This window comes from Nicotiana sylvestris, chromosome 1 (genome assembly GCF_000393655.2).
Source record: "Nicotiana sylvestris chromosome 1, ASM39365v2, whole genome shotgun sequence".
NCBI lineage: Eukaryota > Viridiplantae > Streptophyta > Magnoliopsida > Solanales > Solanaceae > Nicotiana > Nicotiana sylvestris.
Window position 1 is genome coordinate 184,440,404 of NC_091057.1, and position 21,082 is coordinate 184,461,485.

The 21,082-nt window shown below is 38.2% G+C and overlaps 3 protein-coding genes across 5 annotated transcripts; 2 read left to right on the forward strand and 1 right to left on the reverse strand.

Annotated features, from left to right (window-relative positions):
• Positions 1-672: 672 nt before the first annotated feature.
• On the forward strand, positions 673-1,149 carry LOC138877970 (uncharacterized). The gene has a single exon (XM_070157620.1). The coding sequence runs from the start codon at positions 673-675 to the stop codon at positions 1,147-1,149; it is 477 nt and encodes a 158-aa protein (XP_070013721.1).
• A 3,144-nt stretch (positions 1,150-4,293) lies between these two features.
• On the forward strand, positions 4,294-7,760 carry LOC104245461 (probable aquaporin TIP3-1). The gene is made up of 4 exons (XM_070157625.1): positions 4,294-4,466; positions 6,020-6,040; positions 6,595-6,934; positions 7,743-7,760. Exons 1-4 carry the CDS (start codon positions 4,294-4,296, stop codon positions 7,758-7,760), a joined length of 552 nt encoding a protein of 183 aa, XP_070013726.1.
• Positions 7,761-8,145: 385 nt separating this feature from the next.
• On the reverse strand, positions 8,146-20,956 carry LOC104245448 (pentatricopeptide repeat-containing protein MRL1, chloroplastic). 3 transcript variants are annotated; one of them, XM_070172130.1, is made up of 19 exons: positions 20,562-20,956; positions 18,031-18,652; positions 17,618-17,846; positions 17,090-17,153; positions 16,865-17,021; positions 16,550-16,665; positions 15,472-15,600; positions 15,146-15,319; positions 14,867-15,031; positions 14,488-14,628; positions 13,121-13,220; positions 12,642-12,750; positions 12,435-12,526; positions 11,053-11,143; positions 10,073-10,304; positions 9,884-9,976; positions 9,501-9,549; positions 9,202-9,295; positions 8,146-8,784 (listed from the first exon to the last, which is right to left on the reverse strand). In XM_070172130.1, the coding sequence occupies exons 1-19, from the start codon at positions 20,874-20,876 to the stop codon at positions 8,550-8,552; spliced, it is 3,207 nt and encodes a 1,068-aa protein (XP_070028231.1). In that variant the 5' UTR covers positions 20,877-20,956; the 3' UTR covers positions 8,146-8,549. The 3 variants fall into 3 exon arrangements, with proteins under 3 accessions (XP_070028231.1, XP_009799357.1, XP_070028226.1); XM_009801055.2 differs by having other exon boundaries at positions 16,865-17,009; positions 18,031-18,745; XM_070172125.1 differs by having other exon boundaries at positions 18,031-18,745.
• Positions 20,957-21,082: the final 126 nt, after the last annotated feature.

Below are 21,082 nucleotides of genomic sequence, written 5' to 3' on the forward strand. Positions count from 1 at the left end.
GGTTTTAGATAAGTCTGGAGCAAAAAACGTTGCCTATATATTATTATGTTAGGTAGATTATCAAGGCAGGGTGTTGGTTGCCTTTGACTCTTTTTTGTAAGGTTGTGTTTATGTGTTTCTTTGTAGCACGAGTTAATATAAAGTTGGGAAGCAATTCCTGTAAGTTGTGTGCTTGTTTGATATTTGTTTGTGCTGTCATAATCTAAGTGTTAAGCCAAAACGTGAGGGAAAAAGAAGAGGGTTGAGTCATTGTTGTGTGACTGTCGTACATGTCAAATCAAAAAAAAAATTGACCCTGTAACAACTGGTATCAGAGCATGTCGGCAAGATATTGGAATTATCATGGATGGAAATGCATAACTTCGTGAAAGGCTTCAGAAGTTGAAGGCGCTGGTAGGAATAACGGATGACGCAGTAGATCTGGTGGATATTCTGACGCAGATGCACGGTGTCAACATAGAACTTCAATACATCCGTGAAAGTGTTGATACCCAACTGGTGAAATTACAGGCTTTCCAAGAAACTACTGCAGTGCAGTTGAAAAAATTACAGAAGGAGAACGAGGATCTTAAAATGGAGATTCAGATCCTCCAACGGGCTGTTGCAAATGTGCCCCAATGAGGTGAAGAACACACCAAAATTAAGATTCTAGAACCAAAAGTATTTGATGGCATGAGAGGCGCCAATGAACTGGAAAATTTCTTATGGGACTTAGAGCATTACTTCTCTACTGCTCACGTCCTGGAGAAGGATAAAATGACTATGACAGTGCGTTATATTAGAGGAGATACAGTGTTGTGGTGGCATATGCAAAATACAGACGATGAAAGTGTTGGCAGGCCCAAGGTTGACACTTGGGAGAAACTTTGTGGCATGCTGAGGGATAAGTTCTTGCCTAGCAACTCGTCTTGGGTTGCTAGGGATCGCTTGAAGCGGTTAAGACAGACTGGTTACATTCGGAACTATGTGAAAGATTTTTCATTTTTGTGGCTAGACATCCAAAACATGTCGAATGAGGATAAATTGCACAATTTCATTTTTGAAATGCAAGGATGGGCACAAAACGAAATTCGTAGGCAGAAAGTTAAAGATCTGCCTAGTGCAATTATGGCAGCATATGCATTGGTGGATTTTCGCTCAAGGGTCTAACTTCTGATCCTGCCTCTTCTTCTAAGTCAAAGAAAAAGGAGAAGTGTAAGGATTGAAAGAAGGACAATCGGGAGCAGGATGGAAATGACAAAGGCAAAAGCAAGATGGGTTCTTCTTCGTCAAAAACAAACAGGCTAATGGGTGGTGAAAAGGTTTGCTGGACATGTCAAAAACCTAGACATCATGCACGAAACTGTCCAAATCAAGGAAAGATTAATGCTCTTATTGCTGAAGATGAGAAACAACGAAAGGGACCGGAAGTTGTTGCCTATGTGAATCTGTTGCGGCTGTTGAACACTTTGGCTGGTGTGACTGTGGCGAATGATGAAGAATATGCTGCCAAGGGAGAAGTTGCATACGTGAATGCTACGGGGGATGATTTGGCTGATGCTTATTCCACACTAATGTATGTGGATCTGAATATTGAAAACAATGGTGTCATGACAATGGTTGATACCGGAGCAACGCACACCTTTGTTGCCTCTAGAACTGTTCAAGAGTATGGGCTGCAAGTGATAAAGTGTCTGACAAAAATGAAGGGTGTGAACTCAAAGGCACAACCTGGTTATGAAGTGGTGTTGGATATCCCGGTGATATTGGGCCATTGGTCTAGAAAGTTCAACATGACTGTTGTGCCATTGGATGACTTCAATGTGCTGTTAGGAATTGATTTTCTGAAGAAGAACAAAGTTGCTCCAATTCCTCATTTAGATGGACTTATGTTCATGGAGGAGAAAAACCCCGGCTTTGTGAAAGGTATTCGGCCCTACGGGGATGAAAGGAAGAACGCCAGGATTGCTGCTTTGATTTTTGCCATTGTATTTGATAAGGGCTTGAAGAAGGGTGAGGAGACTTACCTCACTACACTCGTTAAAGTCAAGCCAGATGTGCAAATTGAGGAATCGGATTGTGTTGCAGATTTACTGAAGGAATTCAAACATGTGATGCCTCCAAAATTTCCAAGGGAGTTACCACTGAGGAGGGAGATTGATCACAGTATTGAAATTATTCCTAGATCACTGCCGCCTGTGCGGCCTCCTTACCGCATGTCGCCTATGGGACTGACTGAACTAAGGAAGCGATTTTCTGATGCTCGATGTTGGGTTGATTCAACCACCGAAGGCTCCATATAGTGCCCCTATTTTGTTCCAGAAAAAATAAGATGGTATACTGCAGGTGTGTGTTGACTATAGGCGCTGAAAAAGGTGACGATAAAAAATAAGTATCCGGTCTTTTTGATTCAAGGTCTGCTGGACAGGTTTTCGAAGGCTAGTTATTTTACTAAGTTAGACCTAAGGTCAGGCTATTGGCAGGTTAGGATAGCTGAGGGGAATGCCCCTAAGACCACTTGTATAACTAGATATGGTAGCTTTGAATTTCTTGTAATGCCGTTTGGGCTAACCAATGCCCCGACAACTTTCTATAATTTAATGAACAATGTTCTTTACGAGTATCCTCATGGTTTTATAGTTGTTTACTTACACGACATAGTCATCTATAGCCAGTCCCTTGAATATTATTTGTCTCCCTTAAGGAAGGCACTGGAAAGACATAAAGAAGGTGCAAGAAATAGTTGATTGGCAAGCACCAAACGGGGTAAAGGAACTTAGATCATTTTTTGGGCTTGGCGGATTATTACCGGAAGTTCATTGCAGGCTCTTCAAAAAGGGATGTTCCTTTGACGGATTTGCTAAAAAACGTCAAATGGGTTTGGTCGGATTAGTGTGACAAGGCTTTCAATGCATTGAAGAAGGCCATTGCGTCTGAACCAATCTAGAAGCTGCCAGATTTTGATTTTTTATTTGAAGTACATATTGATGCTTTAGATTATGTTGTTGGCGGTGTACTGGTCCAAGAGAATCATCCGGTTGTTTTTGAAAGCAGAAAGGTGAACATTGTGGAGAAAAGCTATTTTGCACACGAGAAAGAGATGGTTGCAGTAATTCATTACCTTCAAGTTTAGAAAGTCTACTTGTTGGGAATAAAGTTTGTGGTGTGAACGGGCAATCTGGCTAATACATACTTCAAGACTCAATAGAAATTGAGTCTGAAGCAGTCCCGGTAGCAAGAATTCTTGGTCAAATATGACTTTGTTTAGGTGCAAAAACCTGGAAAACAAAATCAGGTTGCTGATGCACTTAGTCGCAAAGAGGTATTTGCTGCAACTTATGCACTTACTTGATTGAATCTGATTTTTTGGACACAATCAAGCTATGTGTTATGAACGATGCATTGCATGTGAAATTGATGGATCAAGTGAAAGACGGGACAATTAAGCGGTATTGGATCTTGGACGATCTGCTGCACTTCAAGAGGGGGGGGGGTTGTGGTTCCTTAAAGTGATGGATTGCATCGCTCTCTTATAAAGAAAACACATGATACTTCGTATTCTGGTCATCCGGGTGTTGAAATGATGTTGGCGTTGCTGTCTCGGAATTACTTTTGGCCAAAAATGGAAGATGATGTTGAGGCTTATGTGAAAACTTGCCTAGTTTGCCAGCTTGACAAGACTGAACGGAAGAAGGAAGATGGTTTGCTACAACCTCTATCGATTTCGGAGTGTCCATGGGCTTATGTTTTTATGGACTTATCAGCAGGCTTCCAAAAGTCGATGGCAAAGCATCAATTATGGTGGTGGTAGACAAATTCTCAAAGTATGAATTTTTTGTTGCTGCTCCAACTGTTTGTTCTTCTAAAGTAGTTGTTGAATTATTCTACAAGTATGTTGTGAAACAGTTTGGGGTTCCAAGGAATATTGTGAGTGATCGGGATGCGAGATTCACACGCCGGGTTTGGAGTGTTGTGTTCAAGTTCTTGGGGACTGATTCAAATCACCCTCAAACCGATGGATAGATCGAGCGTATCAATCATCTACTTGAATAATACTTTAGACAATATATGACTACTAATAAGAGGAATTGGATTGAGTTATTAGGTAGTGTACAATTTTGTTACAACTTGCACGAGTCTTCGGCAACTGAAATGAGTCCTTTTGAGATAGTGTTGGGGAAACAACTTGACACACCGGTGGAAGTTGTTCAGATGAAATCAGGGGGCAAATGTCCTGCTGCTTATAGATATGCTTGCAACAAGCATGAATTACTGGCTGAGACGCGAGACAACTTGAGAAAATCGGCTAAATGAATGAAAAGGAAGACTGACAGAAATAGGCGGCCTTTGGAGTTCAATATTGGTGACAAGATGTTGTTGAAGTTTACTACACAAATTTGGAAGAAAATCAATAGCAAGATGCATCATCGTGGGATGATTACAAAGTATGACAACCCATTTGAAGTAGTAAAAAAGGTGGGTGAAAGGTGGGTGAAGTGGCTTATCGGCTGAATCTATCGGAACGTCTCAAAATTCACCCAACATTTCATGTGAGCTTCCTGAAACGGTTCCATAAAGATGCTGAAGATCCGACAAGGGCGATACCACAACGAGCTCCTCTAATAGAATGCAAGCAATTTGAGAAGACTATTAAGAATATTTTGGATCACCGTACGCTATGTCAAAACAAGAAGAATAGGCAAATAGAGTTCCTGATTCAGTGGACGGGAAAGCAGGAATGTGATGCTACTTAGGAGAAAGGACCATCTCTATGGCAATTTCAAGATCAAATCAAGGCGTATCTGGATTCTGCCTCATCGAGAGCGACGAGCTCATCTGGTGGGGGAAGTTTGTTATCCCCTCGGCTTGATTGATCGAACATAGAACGGGCATGATGAGGGATTTACATGATGGACCTCGGCATGACCCTATGATGATTGTGGCATCATGTTGACAAAGTTGTTCGACATGGGCAAGTGTCGATGGGCATGGACTATGGCACGACGGCTTGTGGCTAAGGTGCCAAGGCATGACATTGGCCTGGCCATGGCAAGGCAAAGACAACGGGCAACAGAAGCATAGCAAAGGCTGGAAAAACTAAGGCAAGCTAAGGCAGGGCATGGCAAGGCAAATGGGCATAGGCAAGGCAGTGTCAGAGGCGAGCTGGACAAGCGGCAGTGACAGACATGCACGCAAAAGCATGATGCATGAGGGCTTGGCGCGACTACATAACAGAGTTGGCTTTTGGCTCAAAAATTCGAAGGCTGCGCTCGTGCACATGTAGGGTAGTTGGCCAGTTGGAGCAGTTTACTATTTTTTAGTATTGTGGCTATGTGGGGTGATAACTAGGGATTTTGACGCATTTTATACTCCTTCTTGCTTACGCTTTGATTATAAATTCATACAAAATAGTCCCAAAAAGGATCACAAGTTGTGCTTGATTGCATGTTTGATCAACAAAGTGACAAGATGTCAAAGACCAGCTGAAAAGGAGTGAAACTTGTACAAGTACCAAAGACAAGACAAACTCAGGCAAAACAGGCCTAGTGCGGTCGCACTACACTTTGTGCAGTCCGCACTAGGAGGTTTAGAGACTTGGCATTTCAAGCTAAAAGGCAATGCGACCGCACTATATTTAGTGCGGTCCGCACTGGAGTCCATGCGGCCGCACTACCATTCTGTGCGGTCCGCAGAGCCAAGTTCAGAGAAGTTGCAATTTTGAGAGTTTAAGCCAATGCGGTCCGCAGTCGAGTTTGTGCGGACCGCACTAGAAGCCTCTGCGAACGCAGTCCATTCTGTGCGGTCCGCGGAGCCTGGGTTCAGAGAGTCTAATGTTTTGGGTGATGAAGAAAGCCAGAGTATTTCCTTTGGAAGTAGTAACAAAATTCAACCAATCACTTCTACACAAAAGCAAGTGTTTTTATTTTCTCTTCATTCACCACTCTATATGCTTCAACAAGTATTTTCTTGGTTTTGGTATAGTTTATATTTATTCTTAACATGTATGTTGTTTGGCTTTTTTTTTTTTTTTAATTTACAGCTTAGATGACGAAAAGAAGAGGTATACTTCTCTCACAATGGCTGAAAGACTGGGCTTGCCTGATTTCTTCTCTTTGGATGTCAGTATATTAATTTCAATCTACTGTTTCATTTTATACGACAGTGTTGATAAAGTACAGTGTTTAAGAAAAAATTCGACACATACCAAAAGTACATTTACAATTTATGGTATTAACATGCCATGATATTTATATGGCTATAAAATTATATTATTACGGGTAAAATTCAAAATTCAAAATTAATAATGTTAAATATAAAAATGTATCATAAAATATTCTTTTACGGAACAGACTACAAAAAAAATAATGTCATATAAAATGAAACATATGGGATACTTTAAAAAATTCGATAGTTGTATGAGTATCTCTGCCTATGTATATCTCCTTAAATATTGTGGTGAATTTTAGTTATGTACAAATAACTGTTACATTACTAATGTAATTTAACTTATTATAACAAGTTACTCGCCATATTTTTAGGTTATCAATTTACATTCATTATAAACAATTATGTTTAGTTGACTTTAAGTAACATGTTGTTGACTTGTGTATATAGGTTTGGCGAGCTTTTAGGCAGTGCGGTTCTTGTATTTATATTGGATACCATAGTGATTTCCACACTCGAAAGTGATGTCAAAATGCCAAATTTGATAATGTCAATTCTCATAGCAATTACACTCACCATTCTAATCCTTGCCGTATTTCCTGTGTCTGGAGGCCACATTAGCCCTGTCATTTCCTTTTCCTCTGCTCTTGTGGGACTAATATCAATGACTCAAGCCATAATTTACATAACAACACAGTGTCTTGGTGCTATTTTAAGTGCACTTGCACTCAAAGCTGTGGTGAGTAGTACCATTGAACAGAGATTCTCTCTTGGCGGTTGTACCATTACGGTAAGGGATCTTTATACGAATAGCTGGTTGGTTTCACTGTATATTTTTTCTAGCCCAATATACAAAGATTATACACTGATTATACATGAATACATACATATTATAAATAAATTATACATATATTATACATTCGTCTGTTATTTTTAGTTTAAGCTGCTGGGTGGATGATTATTTCAATTAATTCTTCTTGGAAATTTTACCTCCTATAGCAAAGGTATACACCCTATTTATTATAAACCAAAATTATTTTAAAATATTATTTTCTATAGCTACCTTTTATATTTTATAGCAAAATAAGTATTTATAGTATATACTACCATTGAGGTATGAAATAAGGCATGAAATACGCTATTTATGTTTTTCCTCTCTCTTAGACAGTTGGACATACCTATTTTTAAGGTGATTGTCGTTACTGTATTCATGAATACATGGCGCGAATACATGTGAATACATGCTCGTACAACTGGACTACCTGATTTTAAGCGCTTTTTATTGTTGTATTCATGAATACAGCAGCGCGAATACATGTGAATACATGCGCATACAGCTGGATTGCCCTGATTTTAGAGGCATTTTTTTGTTGTATTCATGAATATATGACGCGAATACATGTGCATATAGCTGGACTGTTCTGATTTTCAGGCGCTTTTTACTGTTGTATTCATGAATACAACAACGCGAATACAGCGAATACACTACCGTAACAACTGATAGTAGCTATAGGAAGTAATTATGTATAAGGTAGTTATAGGAAGTTAATAGCCACTAAACAATAGTGGTTTCTGAAAATTCCTCATTCTTCTTTCAGGTAATTGACGATATATAATACTGCCAACGCAAACATTGTAAGTTATGAAGTGATTGTTTTTTACGCCACCACCCAAATAATGTATTAGATTAAGTGAAATGTAATGTTGGGAGTAATTACTAATACAACCAACGAAATGACCCCTAAGAAAAGTGCATGACGAGAACGCAATAACTTAAATGCATCCTTCGGTAACAAAGCAAGAAGCGACAATTCTGGGGAAGCTTTTTGGTTTTTGTTCTTTTTGTTCTTAACAAAAGACACTATTATGTTAGGATTAATTACTAATACAACCCACGAAATGACCCCTGAATCGAAGTGGGAAGTAGCAGAAAGAGAAAGTCCAAAGCTGACATCCTATTATGAAAAATTGAGGGGATGGGATTCTAATTGCAAACAAAGATCCCGATCAATGGTAATATATAATTTATATATCGATTTGATAACATTTATTAGTCCATCTCAAACAGCGACGTATGACTAATCATCATAGCCCGACTCAATATTACAAAACTGCACATGAACAACACAGTGGCACTTCATATGATCATCATGCATAAATACGTGCTACAAAATTGACGAGCACGCATTGCAGTACTAGGGCCCCTCAGTTTGGATGCTTTCTTCTTGCTTCTTTCTCCTCTGGCATCAAGAAAAAGTCACCAAGCCAGTTCTCCAATTTTCATTAATAAGTCAAGTTGTCAACTGGCAGCTACAGCACTCTGTTGTATCATGGTGATTAAACCAGAGCATCAAATCATTAAGATAATGTGATACCTAGTTTTTATTAGCGTCCTTGTATGTCTCCTAATCTAAGGACAAATTGCCTGCTCGAATATTACGCTGCTGATGGCTAATTCCTTTTCTTAGCCGTGTCGGGGAGAAGCTCAGATCTGTCTGTTCCCAACTGAAAGGGGATTCGAGCTTTGGCTGGAACCACTTTTTCACAATAACACCATTGATTCGAATCTTCCCATACGATTCATTCCCTTGATAAGGCAAGCCAAGCCTCCTCAAAAGTGCTGCAACTGCCCGGTTAATCCTGTTGACCAAATAAGAGCATTTTGAATGTTATGTCATTCGTGCAGTTCCTACAATGCTGTATCGAAGCCTTCCCGGAAAAAAGAAGGCAAAATACGTACTGGAACACAAGAAGGATGAACGCTATTAAGCTAATTTGGTATGAAATGTTTTTCACTTTTCCAAATGGTACCTCGGCTTTCTTTTTTTTCTGCAGCTAGTTATATTTTGGTTTCTTTCATAGTGCATGTGAGGCATGAAAATGTTACTCAAAGTTGTAGCTTAATGCGAGGCATTAACAAAATGCAAGACTACTTGTCCTACCAAATTAACATAATTCTCTGAGTCCTATATGTGTCCTTTCCATGTTCTGATATTAACTTTATTTTAGAAAAGAAGCGTTACACGAACATGCAAGATGGAAATTTCTTCTGGTTACCTTCCAGCAATCTTAATTGTTTTCTCGCCAGTGGGTGTCTGAATATGTGACTGCTCTACAGGGAGTAGAATGGATATGTTTGGTATTTTTGCACCTGCATGATTTCCCATGTTAAATATAAATCAAGTTATTCTAATAATGAAGATATTTCCAGTCTATTTCAGTATGCACAGCAGATAGAAACAAGCTATCACTGAAGGGAAATTTTGAAGTGAATTTGAATCCACTACTATACATGCATGGCATTTCAAAACTCCATCACTTAAAAGAAGATTTGTATGTATCAAAATATTGTTTACCTGCAGCCAGACGATGCTTGAGACCCTTTAGGACAGTCAAAAGATATACCTGGTTAATTTTAAGAAAAAAGTATAAGAAAAGAAAACCACCAAACAAGTATAAGCAAAATTGTCTAGAAAATGGATGGGGAACCCATATAATGTATAAGAGTAGCAAAAAGGAATACAGAAAGATACATGAAAAGTAACTTTTAACTTCTTAAGTCTTATAAACTATAAGGAATCCTGCAAAAGGGGGGAGAGAGAAAAACAGGAGAAAAAGAGATCTTTGCAGCCAAAAGGACAAACTTACAATTATTAGTAACTATCAATGATGCTAAAAACTAATTAAGCTCGTCAAGCTTAGAGCATTTTCATGTGGGTAAGATTTTCCACAAGCTTACCTGAGCTGTATGAATGTGCAAATTCCTCGCATCGACGGCAACAGGATTTCCCTTTAAAGAAGTCAAAGGGATGGTCCCAAGTGAAGCTGCCTCCTAAGAAACAAGAATATTGTGCGAGATGATCCACCACAATAACCAACAAGATACAGTTGCATACATGATAAAAGACAAGTAAGATAGACCACGGACCTCAAGCAATGAAAAGGCACGGGAATCATATTCACCAAATCCATCAATCAAAGAGCACAGGTTTGAGCCCTTTGATGTTTCAACAGTTAATCCTAGATTCTCAATAAGTCTTTCTTTCAGTGATGCATCGCGAGGAAGCTGTAGGCAACCCAGAACTAGTGATAGCTCATCCATTGTGGGTACCACACCAGCTGCAATTGTTTCCCTGTAGATCATTAAGGCCAACGATGTCCTGCAGACCAATTAAGAATTTCATGAGGAAAAAAAGAATTTTTTTCTTCCTGGCCTCAGAAAGAGCTGTTTAGCCACTTAAGGGTCGGATATCTTTTCTGATTCAATGACATATAGTTGGAGAAATAGGAAAGAGAGACATGAAAGATGTGATGATAAATCCACCAGCCTAAACATTTGAGATTTCAAATAATTCAGCCACAAATGTGCTAGGAAATAGTGACCACTAATATGGACAAAGTCTTTTCCAAAGCCAGCGTGGTAATAACATTAGTGACATCTTTTATGTTTGCACTAAGCACAAGCTGTCCAGTCCCCTTATCCACTCAAGAAAAGAAGATTCTTAAGACAATTTCTTACTGTGTGCCAAATTCCCTGAAATATGCTAACAGAATCGAAACGAGAACCAGTCTATCTCATTACATGAATGCAACAGTATGTTCAACATGGCATCTCATATAAACTACTTTTACAAAGAAATTGAGGGCATTCAATAAAAGATAATTTTACGTCCATCTTAATACACCACGAAGTTGGGCCTAAACATTTCAAAGCTTTCAGAATTCAGTATCTGATAAAACTAAAATAACAATAACAATAAAGAAAGGTGTTACAGTATCACTAGAGGCATTTTAGATGGAGATGTTGATCTTAAACATCATCATCACTGTAACAGAATATAATTTTCCCTCTGCTTTCCCTTTTTATTAGACATGTCAGAATCAACACCAGATTAAATAGAAGCATACCATTTACTGTCAAGCTGCAGGCGACCAGAGTTATAAGACAAGACAGGCTCACCAAGTGTACAAGCTTTCTGGAATCTTCTTAAGCACATAGCTACAAGAAAAGTCCACATCATCAAATAATTGTGATGTCCAAAACAAATGACACAACAAATAGATTCCATTGCTACAGTACAAGTGAAAAATAATGGCAGGACTAGTGAACATTCTTGTTATGAAGGACAAGAAAAAATAAAAACTGCAGAAGGTTGTGAGCCTCTTCTTTACAATGACCAGGTGAGGGGCATGGTTACTCATACTGGCTTCACTAAGCATGCCACTCTAGTAGAAACTTAGATGATATCCTAAAAACATTCTTTACATTGGCACCATGGTGATATGCACAAAATTCCACACTAAGCACCATTCAGTTTTGAAGAAAGTACCTACAGCTAATGGTGTGACTAGCAAAGGCCTTTCCTCCATGGGTGATGCCAAGTGTTACGGCGGCACAATAAATTATAAACTTAGCAAAGACTGGGCCAAGAGAAGGCACTTCCATTCTTTTGTCGCACGTCAGAAATTCATTTGATAAAAACACCAAGTCGGTGTCAAAGAATGGATTTAGTGGAGTAACAACAGACCAAAGGAATCCAACTTATCCTAGACTGGTTAGGGAGATTAGTATCTCCACATGAGATTCACTTCCCTGCTCACTGCTAATTCCAGCATCTCCTAGCACCTTCATTAATTCTAATTTTCCAGGAGATCGTTATTTGGAGCCATAATGCTCCTGGAGCAGCATCCACTGAATAGAAGGCTTATCTAAGGGCTTGGAGGTTAGGTCATAGGCTCGTCCATTCGTGGCCACCGGATAAAAAGGACGTGAACAGAAAATCCATCATTGGCTTAGAAACTCTTCTATGCACAGAGGTATCATCTTTTATGACCTTCATTTGGTCTAAGAATTGCTAGAAGGGGTCAATTAGATATAAATGCTCCAGCAGCAAAATCAACCGACGAGCAGGCTTATAAGCTATAAGGCCCTTCTAGCAATAAGGTAGGCTTATCCTTGTGTTTCCCCCATATAAGATGGACGTAGCCATAATTGTCACATAAGTATCAGTAGGTGCCCGGGAACCAAAATCTCTTAAACTTTGTTCCCTGTACACCATAATATAGGTGCCTGATCCCATTGATGGAAGGATCAAATTTCAACTAGTTAATTTGTCAGATGGGCCTAAAACATACATCATTTGTTTAGTCTTTCCACCACTATGAAGTATGAACATATCCAAATAAAAGAAAAGCAGCCAATCCCTCTTGGTAAGGATGTTGTAGCACTGTACATCAAGTCAAGATACAATATACCTTATGCGATCGATTGACAAGCTTATAATTCTTACCAAGAAGACATCTGCACATAACAAGGTTTGGGGAAACACCATCCTTTTTAGCATGAGAAAGAAGCATGAGGCCAATATCCAAGTCATCCTTTCTGTCATGAGATAAGAGAAATAAATGATAAAACTCAGATATACCAAAACTGATATATTGACAGGAGATAGTGGTCATTATACATAAACCTCAATGTAAAGGAATCAAGCTATTACTTTTCACTTGCCACTAACAGAGTGGAGTATGTAATGGTGTTAGGGCATAGGTCCACTCTCTTCATTTCAGAAAAAATTTCCAGAGCCTTCTGATATTGATCAGCATCACCTATTACAAAACATCTCATTGAGGAAATTAAGCAAATACACAAGAATTGGGAACCAGCATACACAGACATCTACAAAGTAAGGTCGTCCTCCGTTATAAACATATTAGGTGTCATAGCAAAAAATAAGATGATGATCTGGAAAGGTTATAAAAGCAATTATTGAAGCTAGATTCTGAATCATGAAAGAAACATCCAAGTTAGCTCTAGCAATGGACTGAGACCACTTATAGGTATTGAATTATGAACCTTATAAAAATAAAAACTGATCAGGAGAAAGGAAAACATTAGAGTGTAGATATTTAGAGCCAAAACAAGCATCAGTGAAATGCTCTTATGCTGAGAAAAAGTTTTAAGCGAAATGTGACTTACATAATGCAGTTACCAATGCATTCATCATTGAAACGGTTGGTTTTAACTTGACGCCTTTAACATCCTCATACAATTCTAGTGCCTTCTGCCAGTTCTTTGCCTGCAGATGGATTTGAAAAGTGTTTTAAATCAAGTCACAAGATTTTGAAAGAAACATTAAGACCAATAGAGCCTCTGATGAACAAAGAAAACTAGCAGCATCTAAGGGTAGCGGGGCTAATACTTGCTAGTTGATAGAAAGAAAGTCCATGTTTGTTGAAATATATAACAGCAAAAACAGGTTCATTTTGGTGGCAGTGAAATATTTCACCTAACTAATGCTAGCAAGATATTTCTTTATTTTAGACAGAGAAGTGGAACATAACATGATATACATTCCAGCTTGTTTAAATATATGATCTTCCAAGGAATTCTTAACCTCAACCTGATACTGATTTCACTTAACGTATTGTTTCTTCTGCTATTCTTGGAAATATAGTAAAGGGAACTAGAGTTTATTAGTGCATTGGTTAACTATGGATCTCTTCCAACTATTTCCCTGTCTACAGTGTCTTCCCATGATAAGATGTTTCTCCTTGATGCTTTTCACAGTTTTAAATTCTCCTAAAAGCTACTTCCAGGATTGGCAAAAGAAATACAGATAGAACACAGGTTGACTACTTCGAGGGCTTGCTTGGTAGAATAGTGACCGGTAACACATCCCTCCCTCTATATCTCTCCCTTCATTACGTGTCTGATGATCACTTCTTAGAAGCATCTATAAAACACAATAAACTACAAAAGTGGCATAAATATTACTATTGTTCACGGTCATAAAAGAAGGTAGCACACAGTGAATAACACAAATTCTTTGGAGATTTAGGAGTCAACGTGTCTTACGATTAAGCAACTAAATCCCACACAATTGGTACATAAGCTACTTGATCACGATATATGAAAAAACAGAAGGCAGTGTCGCTTTTGCATAATGTATGTTTCTCAAAACTTCTCACACTGTTCCATGAAAAACTACATTTTTCCATACAGAAGCTTCATTAACCACAAGATATGGAAAAAAAGATGACAGTATTGCATATAATTTTGAACAAGTAAGCTTTATGACATTCTCATCCTATTACAGCATATCCAACTACACTGGGATCAAATCCACATCAATTTTGAGACCAAGAGCAGGTAGTACTCATTGATTTCAATTTCCATCTTTAAATGCAAAATTAAGCCACAATATTGATATTGAGATCTCAATCGAAGAGGCAGATAACCGTAAACAGACAAGTTCTAGCCATCCATTTCAGAGATGAGAGAGAGCAGAAAGTAGAGATAGTACATTTGTCTATATGAAGAAACACAAAGAGGAATGTTCATACATTACTACAGGCTCCCATCAATGAGCTATATGACATAGATCCCACATTTATGCCTTTAGTCCTGGCTTCTTCTAGAACATCAAATGCAGCATCCAACTTACCAGCGTGCCCTGCCACATCTACCAGCGCACTGATAAACATCTGCACAAATAAACGAAACTTAAGTTTTTAAATATATACGGTAAAAAATCTCAGTGGCAAAGTTTTGATTTAATGCTGACAAAATGATGTAAAGATGGACGCATCAAGCTCTGATTTCTGCAACAAGGTTGAGAAGCAATATTTTGGAGATAGGCAAACAAAAAAATTAAGAGTTTCAAGTCATCAAAATGTAAAATAGTTTACTGACATGCAAACACAGCAGTTTAAAAATTACTACCTCATCTGGATAAACACCTTTTCTAGTCATGTCATCATAAATGCTGCGCGCAAAATCCCAGTTACCATTTTGACTACAACAATTTACAGCAATCGTGTAAACCTCTGCTGTGCCCTTGATATCATATTTATCAATCATACGGTAAACATCCAGAGCTCGATCAACCTAAAGCAATTTATATGTCCATGGTTAATCATGATAGAAGAGCAGAAATATGGGAACATCAGTCCCATTCAACCAAGATATAGATTTTTAAGCAAAAACAGAATGCATGTATACCTGACCGGCATTTGCACATGCCTTCATCAAAGCCCCAACAGTAATCTGATCAGGTTCTATTGGTCGTGCTTCTGCTTTCATCTCAGATAAGACATCAAATGCACGATCCACTGCTCCTGATTGACCACAAGCTGTGATAAGAGCATTGAATACAACACGATCTGGCTTCACATTCTACTGAATACAACATGAATCCAACGTGAGATATTTGGCGGTCTAAGTACATGTCACTTTTCAGTATGATTTGATAAATAATAAACTGATACGAATGAAATGTTAAAGCAATCCCCTTTAAAATTGTATGCCCTAAGTAGATAAATTTATACCTTAGATCTCATTATACCATAGGCACCGAATGCCTTCGCAACTTGTCCAGCTTTAGCACACCCATCAATAAGTGCACCATATGTATTAACATTTGGTTCAACTCCAGCATTGACCATTTCATGAAAAACCTACAACTTCAGAAAATATCACCTCGAAAGATTGCATATAAGGTGCAAGGATAGGCAATAAGATTCAAAGAATTCATGCAGGTTTACTTATATAAAAAACAAGATGCAACTAATGGGAGCAGCATATCAACTATCATTCAGTCTAAAAAGCAATTATGAGAAATGTCATGAATTTGTTTCTCCCCTTTAAAGTACTCGTTGACGTCGTTGTCCCGTTGCCAAATATTGTTATGACTTAAACCCAAGCTATATAAGATCGGCTGTATAAATCCCTCACTATACATGTCGCTCCACTTAGACCTATCCTATACTATGTTGCTTGGACTCTCCGAAAATGTAGTCAGGTGCGTTGGGGCGTGTGATAGCCTCCAAAAGTAGCATTTTTGGAGGATCCGACACGGGCAGCAGAATTTTGGAGAGTCCATGCAGCATAGATCCCAGATCTAATATTCAATAATTTAGATTCTATAACACTAGAAGTTCTTTACATTTTTCTACATACAAATCTCTAAAGTCAATAAGACTCCTCGTGAACGTAGAACATATATGTATCTTTTTCATCTTTTTTTTTTCTACACATGGATTCCAAGAGATTGTAGGTCTTTCCAGAGAACTTCCTCTCACGTGATATTAGGTGTACCATGTCCCCTTTTAACACCTTCATCATGGTTTCACGCCTACGAACCGTGCATCTGGAAGTCTCCGTAGGACATAACCAAGTCATTTTAAGTGAGTTTCTCTCATTATAATCTAGTTTAAATCTTGTTTAATCGCACAGCCAACTTAACATCCATATTTGCAACACATATCTTGGCCCTTAGAGGCCCAACATTCACTCACATAAACAGGACATTTAAACATTAAAAAGAAAAAGGACTCTTGAATGAAAATCACAGATAAGCTATAAATATAACATTTTTTCATGAGAAACCACAATCGAAGCACTTACCTCAAACATGGTATCAACTTTCCCAGATTTTGCACAAGTTGATATAAGAGTAGTGTAGAGCTTGCAGTCAGGTTTCAGTCCAGTCTCACGGACAAGTTGAACCACTCGAAAAGCACCTAAGCAAACAAAATAACTTGACCATAATTACGACGGGATAAAGACAAATGGTTGTATTTTCCGAAGAAATTATTGAAATTCGATTTCCAAAGTCTAAGGAAAAAGATAACATCCCCTTGCACTTCGTCCTCTCTATCCGCATCAAAGAAACTTACACAAAAAGAAACAGGAATAAGTACCAAGAGAAAGAAAACTTACCCTCCAGATCCCGTGAGGTTGCACATACAGACAAGAGCATATTGAATGTGCTTAGAGTTGGATTTTGGATAAGCTTGGTGAAACGGAAAGCTTCCTTCACTGCCTTTTGACTTTTACAGGCTTGGAAGAAACCAGCATGATATACCTGTAATGGGATCTTTAACAAATTACCAACAAGCCAAAGTTCATAAATAGAATATGAAGTGAATATAAGCAGCAGTTTACTTTATCCATATTCAATGAACCGTGCCTTTCCATATTGTCAAGCATTTCTATGCAGTCCATCAACCTGCAGCAGGAATTCTTGTGTGTGAGCTTGAATGGTATAAACAAGAGCAACAGAAAGGATAACATTTGGACATTATAAGTATCATTTTTATTATAAGTACATCAGAAATACTCCCTCCATTTCAATTTAGATGATGTAGTTTGACTTGGTACAAAGTTTAAGGAAAAAAACAAGATGTCCTAAAATCTTAAGGGGCAAAAGCTATGTGGGGCCATGACATTTGTGTAGCCATAAAAGCTTCTGATTAAGAGTAAAGTTGGTAATATAAAAGTTTAAAGTTAAATTATTTCTAAATATAAAAATGTGTCATTCTTTTTGGGACGGACTAATAAGGAAAGTGTATCATTTAAATTGAAACGGTGGGAGTATCATTTATTATTTGCTAATCTTTTCATGGAATATTATTGATGACAAGCCTACGACCAGTCCAAATAATGAAATCAACCGGTCAAACAATAGGTTACCTGCCCTCTCTCAGGAAACGGCGATAAGCTCTGAATTGGTCGGATGGTTGAGGTCCATCACACACTTGGATCCCCTTTGGATTAGGAATCTGAAACTGCTTTGTGGTACCATTGTCCAGTAGAATGCTCTTTTCCTTCTTAGTGAAATGGTTCTTTCTTTTCCCAAAGTCCTTGTTATTGAATGGTCCTTCTTTATAACATCCATGAGGACTTTTCTCCTTAAAATCCTCTGGAAAATAATTAAATCTCATCAAAAATCCATACAGAAGGACACGGAGGAAAGAGCAAACAAACCAAGAAAAAAGAATCCTCAAGGGCAGTGTACAAAAAAAAAAGATAAAATGGAATGAAGAGGTTGCAGCATTTCCATTGAACACCCTGCTGTATCACGAAAATCTGAAGAGATGCCTTACCTGCTTGTATTGAAGAAACTTTTGAGGTGTGTGAAAAGACGCTAATGCGTTCACCAGAAGCATGAGAAGTCAATGCTTTTTGGCCATTTAGACTTTTGGTAGATGCCTCAAAGAATGAGTACAACTCTTTGCGCGCAGAATCCCTGAAAATAAGATTATGGATACTGACTTCATCCTCTGCAACATGTTTATGGGCTATCTTAAGTCCACCGTCCGCCATGAGTGCATGGTCTGTTTTCTTGGTTTCTTCAATTCCTTTATCTATGTTGATTGCAGGAAACAAACCAACACTATGCTCTGAACTGACTTCCTCCGTAGTCAATCTGTTACTCGTTTTAGTTCCCTGTAGATGTTCCTGCAGATAATTGTTGAGCGACTCTGCCACAAAAGATGATGATGGTACTACATCTGATTCAGCGTGTGTGTTAGATCCAGGTGCTCCTAAGGTCAAAGATCCACCGGAACTAGAAGCCATCTGATTAGCATCTGCAGACTCAATTTTGTTGGTAATAACGGTTTGCATCAAATAGGCTCCACCTAGTTGCACATCTGTCCCCGCATCCTCAAGCTCATTGCTGACTTTGGATACTTCCGTCATCGAAGTTTCGACGGATTTCTCCTCCTGTATGTTTATAAGAGCAAATACATGACGTGGAAACCAGTTCATCACATGTCTTATTTGTCGCCGCAAAGCAAGAGTAAGCTCAGCTGAAATCTATGAAAAATTGTGGACATCAGAAATATGTCTCCTCCTCAATTAACTATGGTAAAACTGTAACACCTCTTGTTAATGTCTTAAGAATAAATTACTCTTGCTGTAAGTACTAATGACCGAAAATTTTATCTTACTTATTAGATGCCAATGACCAGAAAACTTCAGATGTGATATTTTTAATTTCCATAAATTTATTCAGAAACTAGGAGTTGAGATGATAGACCCCAACTTTTCCAAGATGACTACTAAGAGCAAACACTTGTCTGTTGAAAGAAACATTGTTCTAGAGGTTGTGTTCTGCCTAGTTTTGGTCTCTCATATACAACGTATTAACTTCCACGACTTTTAAAATGTCATTCAAGTATCATATGGGAGTTAATAGACTGATAAATGAAGCAACTCAAAACTAGAAAAAGATTTTAAAAATGGTCAAAAGGGTAAGGCTGCATACATCCTATCCTCTCCAGACCCCACTGGTGGAAATTAACTGGGTTTGTTATTGTTGTATCAGAACTGATCCTGCAAAACCAAAGCATTTCCAACCTTTGGTAGCCCAGCTACATTTACCGACATTTTTCCATGTCCAACTGTTTTATTTAATTAGTTTCTTCCAGGAAAATTAACCACACGTCACAATCTGCATGAGTCTGTCATACATACAAGTATCAACCTTTATCTCTTTTCTTTCCTAATTCTGGAAGATAAGTGAAGAGTTTGCTTTGGATAATATTCAAACAGCATATGGTGAATTAACAATAATCTACATTAAACTGTGTGAATAATATCATTTAGCTATAAACATCTACACTGGAGTATGTTCATGTTCCACCTTATATTTTAGGATGTCTACTAATAATACTCCCTCCGTTTCTATGTAAGAGTCTTAGTTTGACTAGGCACAACGTTTAAGAAATTAAGGACTTTCAAATCTTGTGATCTTAAATTAATGAAGTGTGTAAACTGTAATGTACCAAACTGCCCTTTGAATCTTGTGGTCTTAAACAACCTATGTAGATTGTTACTAGAGAGTTACTAGAAAGAGGCATTCTTTATGAAACATAGTAGTAAAAAGGAAAGTAAGTCACTTTAATTGAAATAGAGGGAGTATTATTTTTATGTAATTCTCATCAACTTTTGTAACTATCCATATGTAAAAAATTTGTACAAATATCTCTATCAAACTAAACTTTAACAACTAGCGTAATATATTCCCTCACATTTATAATATACTACTCCAAATTAGAAGAAGCAAAGAGTTAGCTTTGGAGCATATTCAAAGAGCATGTATCGAACCGATGATAATCGACATTAAACAACGACAATAGCATTTAGACATGAACATTTACACTAATTCACTAACTAAAGCACATTCGTTTACTACAATAGACACGCTAAAACAGGTATTCAGGCTCAGACACATACACATCGTAATTAGGTGGGTTACCTCCGCGAAATTGGCATCTCTTTTGGAAAAATAACCAAAAAAAAATTGTAAAAACTGAACCAGTAATGTTATAGACAAGAAGGGTTGCTCTGATGGTAAGCAACCTCCACTTCCAACCAAGAAGCTGTGAGTTCGAGTCTCCAAGAGCAAGGTGGGAAGTTGTTGGAGGAAAGTATGTCGAGGGTCTATTTGGAAACAACATCTCTACCCGGGGAGGGTAGGGGTAAGGTGCACACTACCCTCCCCTGACCCCACTTACCCCACTAAGTGAGATTATACCCTGACCCCACTGACCCCACTAAGTGAGATTATACTGGGTTGCTGTTGTTGTTGAACCAGTAATGTTATAAACCGAGTAGTCACGGAGCTTACCTCCTTTAAATTGGCATTTCGTTTGGAAAATTCAAAAAAGATGATTGTAAGAGCAGAGATAGTGACAACGGCAGCAACAACGACAACCGATTGCGAATCAAGAGAAGCTCTGAGGACAAATGGCGAAGAGTGAGCGCCAAATTGAAAGCCGATATTTCGACATTTCCTCCGCGAGCGAAGAAGGACAGGAGACCGTAAATTATTATGGCTAGAACCGAAGAAGCATTGGTGGCGGCGAGGAATAAGAGAAGAGGAGATTGGAGAGCAAGATATTAGAGAAAGCGTGTGAGGTTTTGGAGAGAATATTGAGTCCATGAAATTGGAAGATTTGGAGAAGTGAAAGTGGGAGTGGAGGAGAGGAGTAAAATGAGTATTTGTTCATCTTGAAGATAGCGTGACGACTGGATAGGAAGTTAGGAGCTGACGGAAGGAACGATGTTTGCTAACGTGGCCTGTTTAGTCATCAGTGTATCAAAATCTGAGCCGTTAGAAGATATCTTTATTTTATTTTATTTTATTTC

What these genes read in the sequence shown, in the direction of transcription:
- LOC138877970 (XM_070157620.1), top strand. Translation starts at nt 673, where the DNA reads ATGAGAGGCGCCAATGAACTGGAAAATTTCTTATGGGACTTAGAGCAT.
- LOC104245461 (XM_070157625.1), top strand. Translation starts at nt 4,294, where the DNA reads ATGAAAAGGAAGACTGACAGAAATAGGCGGCCTTTGGAGTTCAATATT. An exon ending in GTAAAAAAGGTGGGTGAAAG is followed by an intron (nt 4,467 to 6,019) that starts GTGGGTGAAGTG and finishes TTTAATTTACAG; the next exon opens with CTTAGATGACGAAAAGAAGA. An exon ending in TTAGATGACGAAAAGAAGAG is followed by an intron (nt 6,041 to 6,594) that starts GTATACTTCTCT and finishes TTGTGTATATAG; the next exon opens with GTTTGGCGAGCTTTTAGGCA.
- LOC104245448 (XM_070172125.1), bottom strand. Translation starts at nt 20,876, where the DNA reads ATGGACTCAATATTCTCTCCAAAACCTCACACGCTTTCTCTAATATCT. An exon ending in AACCTCACGGGATCTGGAGG is followed by an intron (nt 16,666 to 16,864) that starts GTAAGTTTTCTT and finishes TTGTTTGCTTAG; the next exon opens with GTGCTTTTCGAGTGGTTCAA. An exon ending in AAGGTGTTTATCCAGATGAG is followed by an intron (nt 14,629 to 14,866) that starts GTAGTAATTTTT and finishes TTATTTGTGCAG; the next exon opens with ATGTTTATCAGTGCGCTGGT.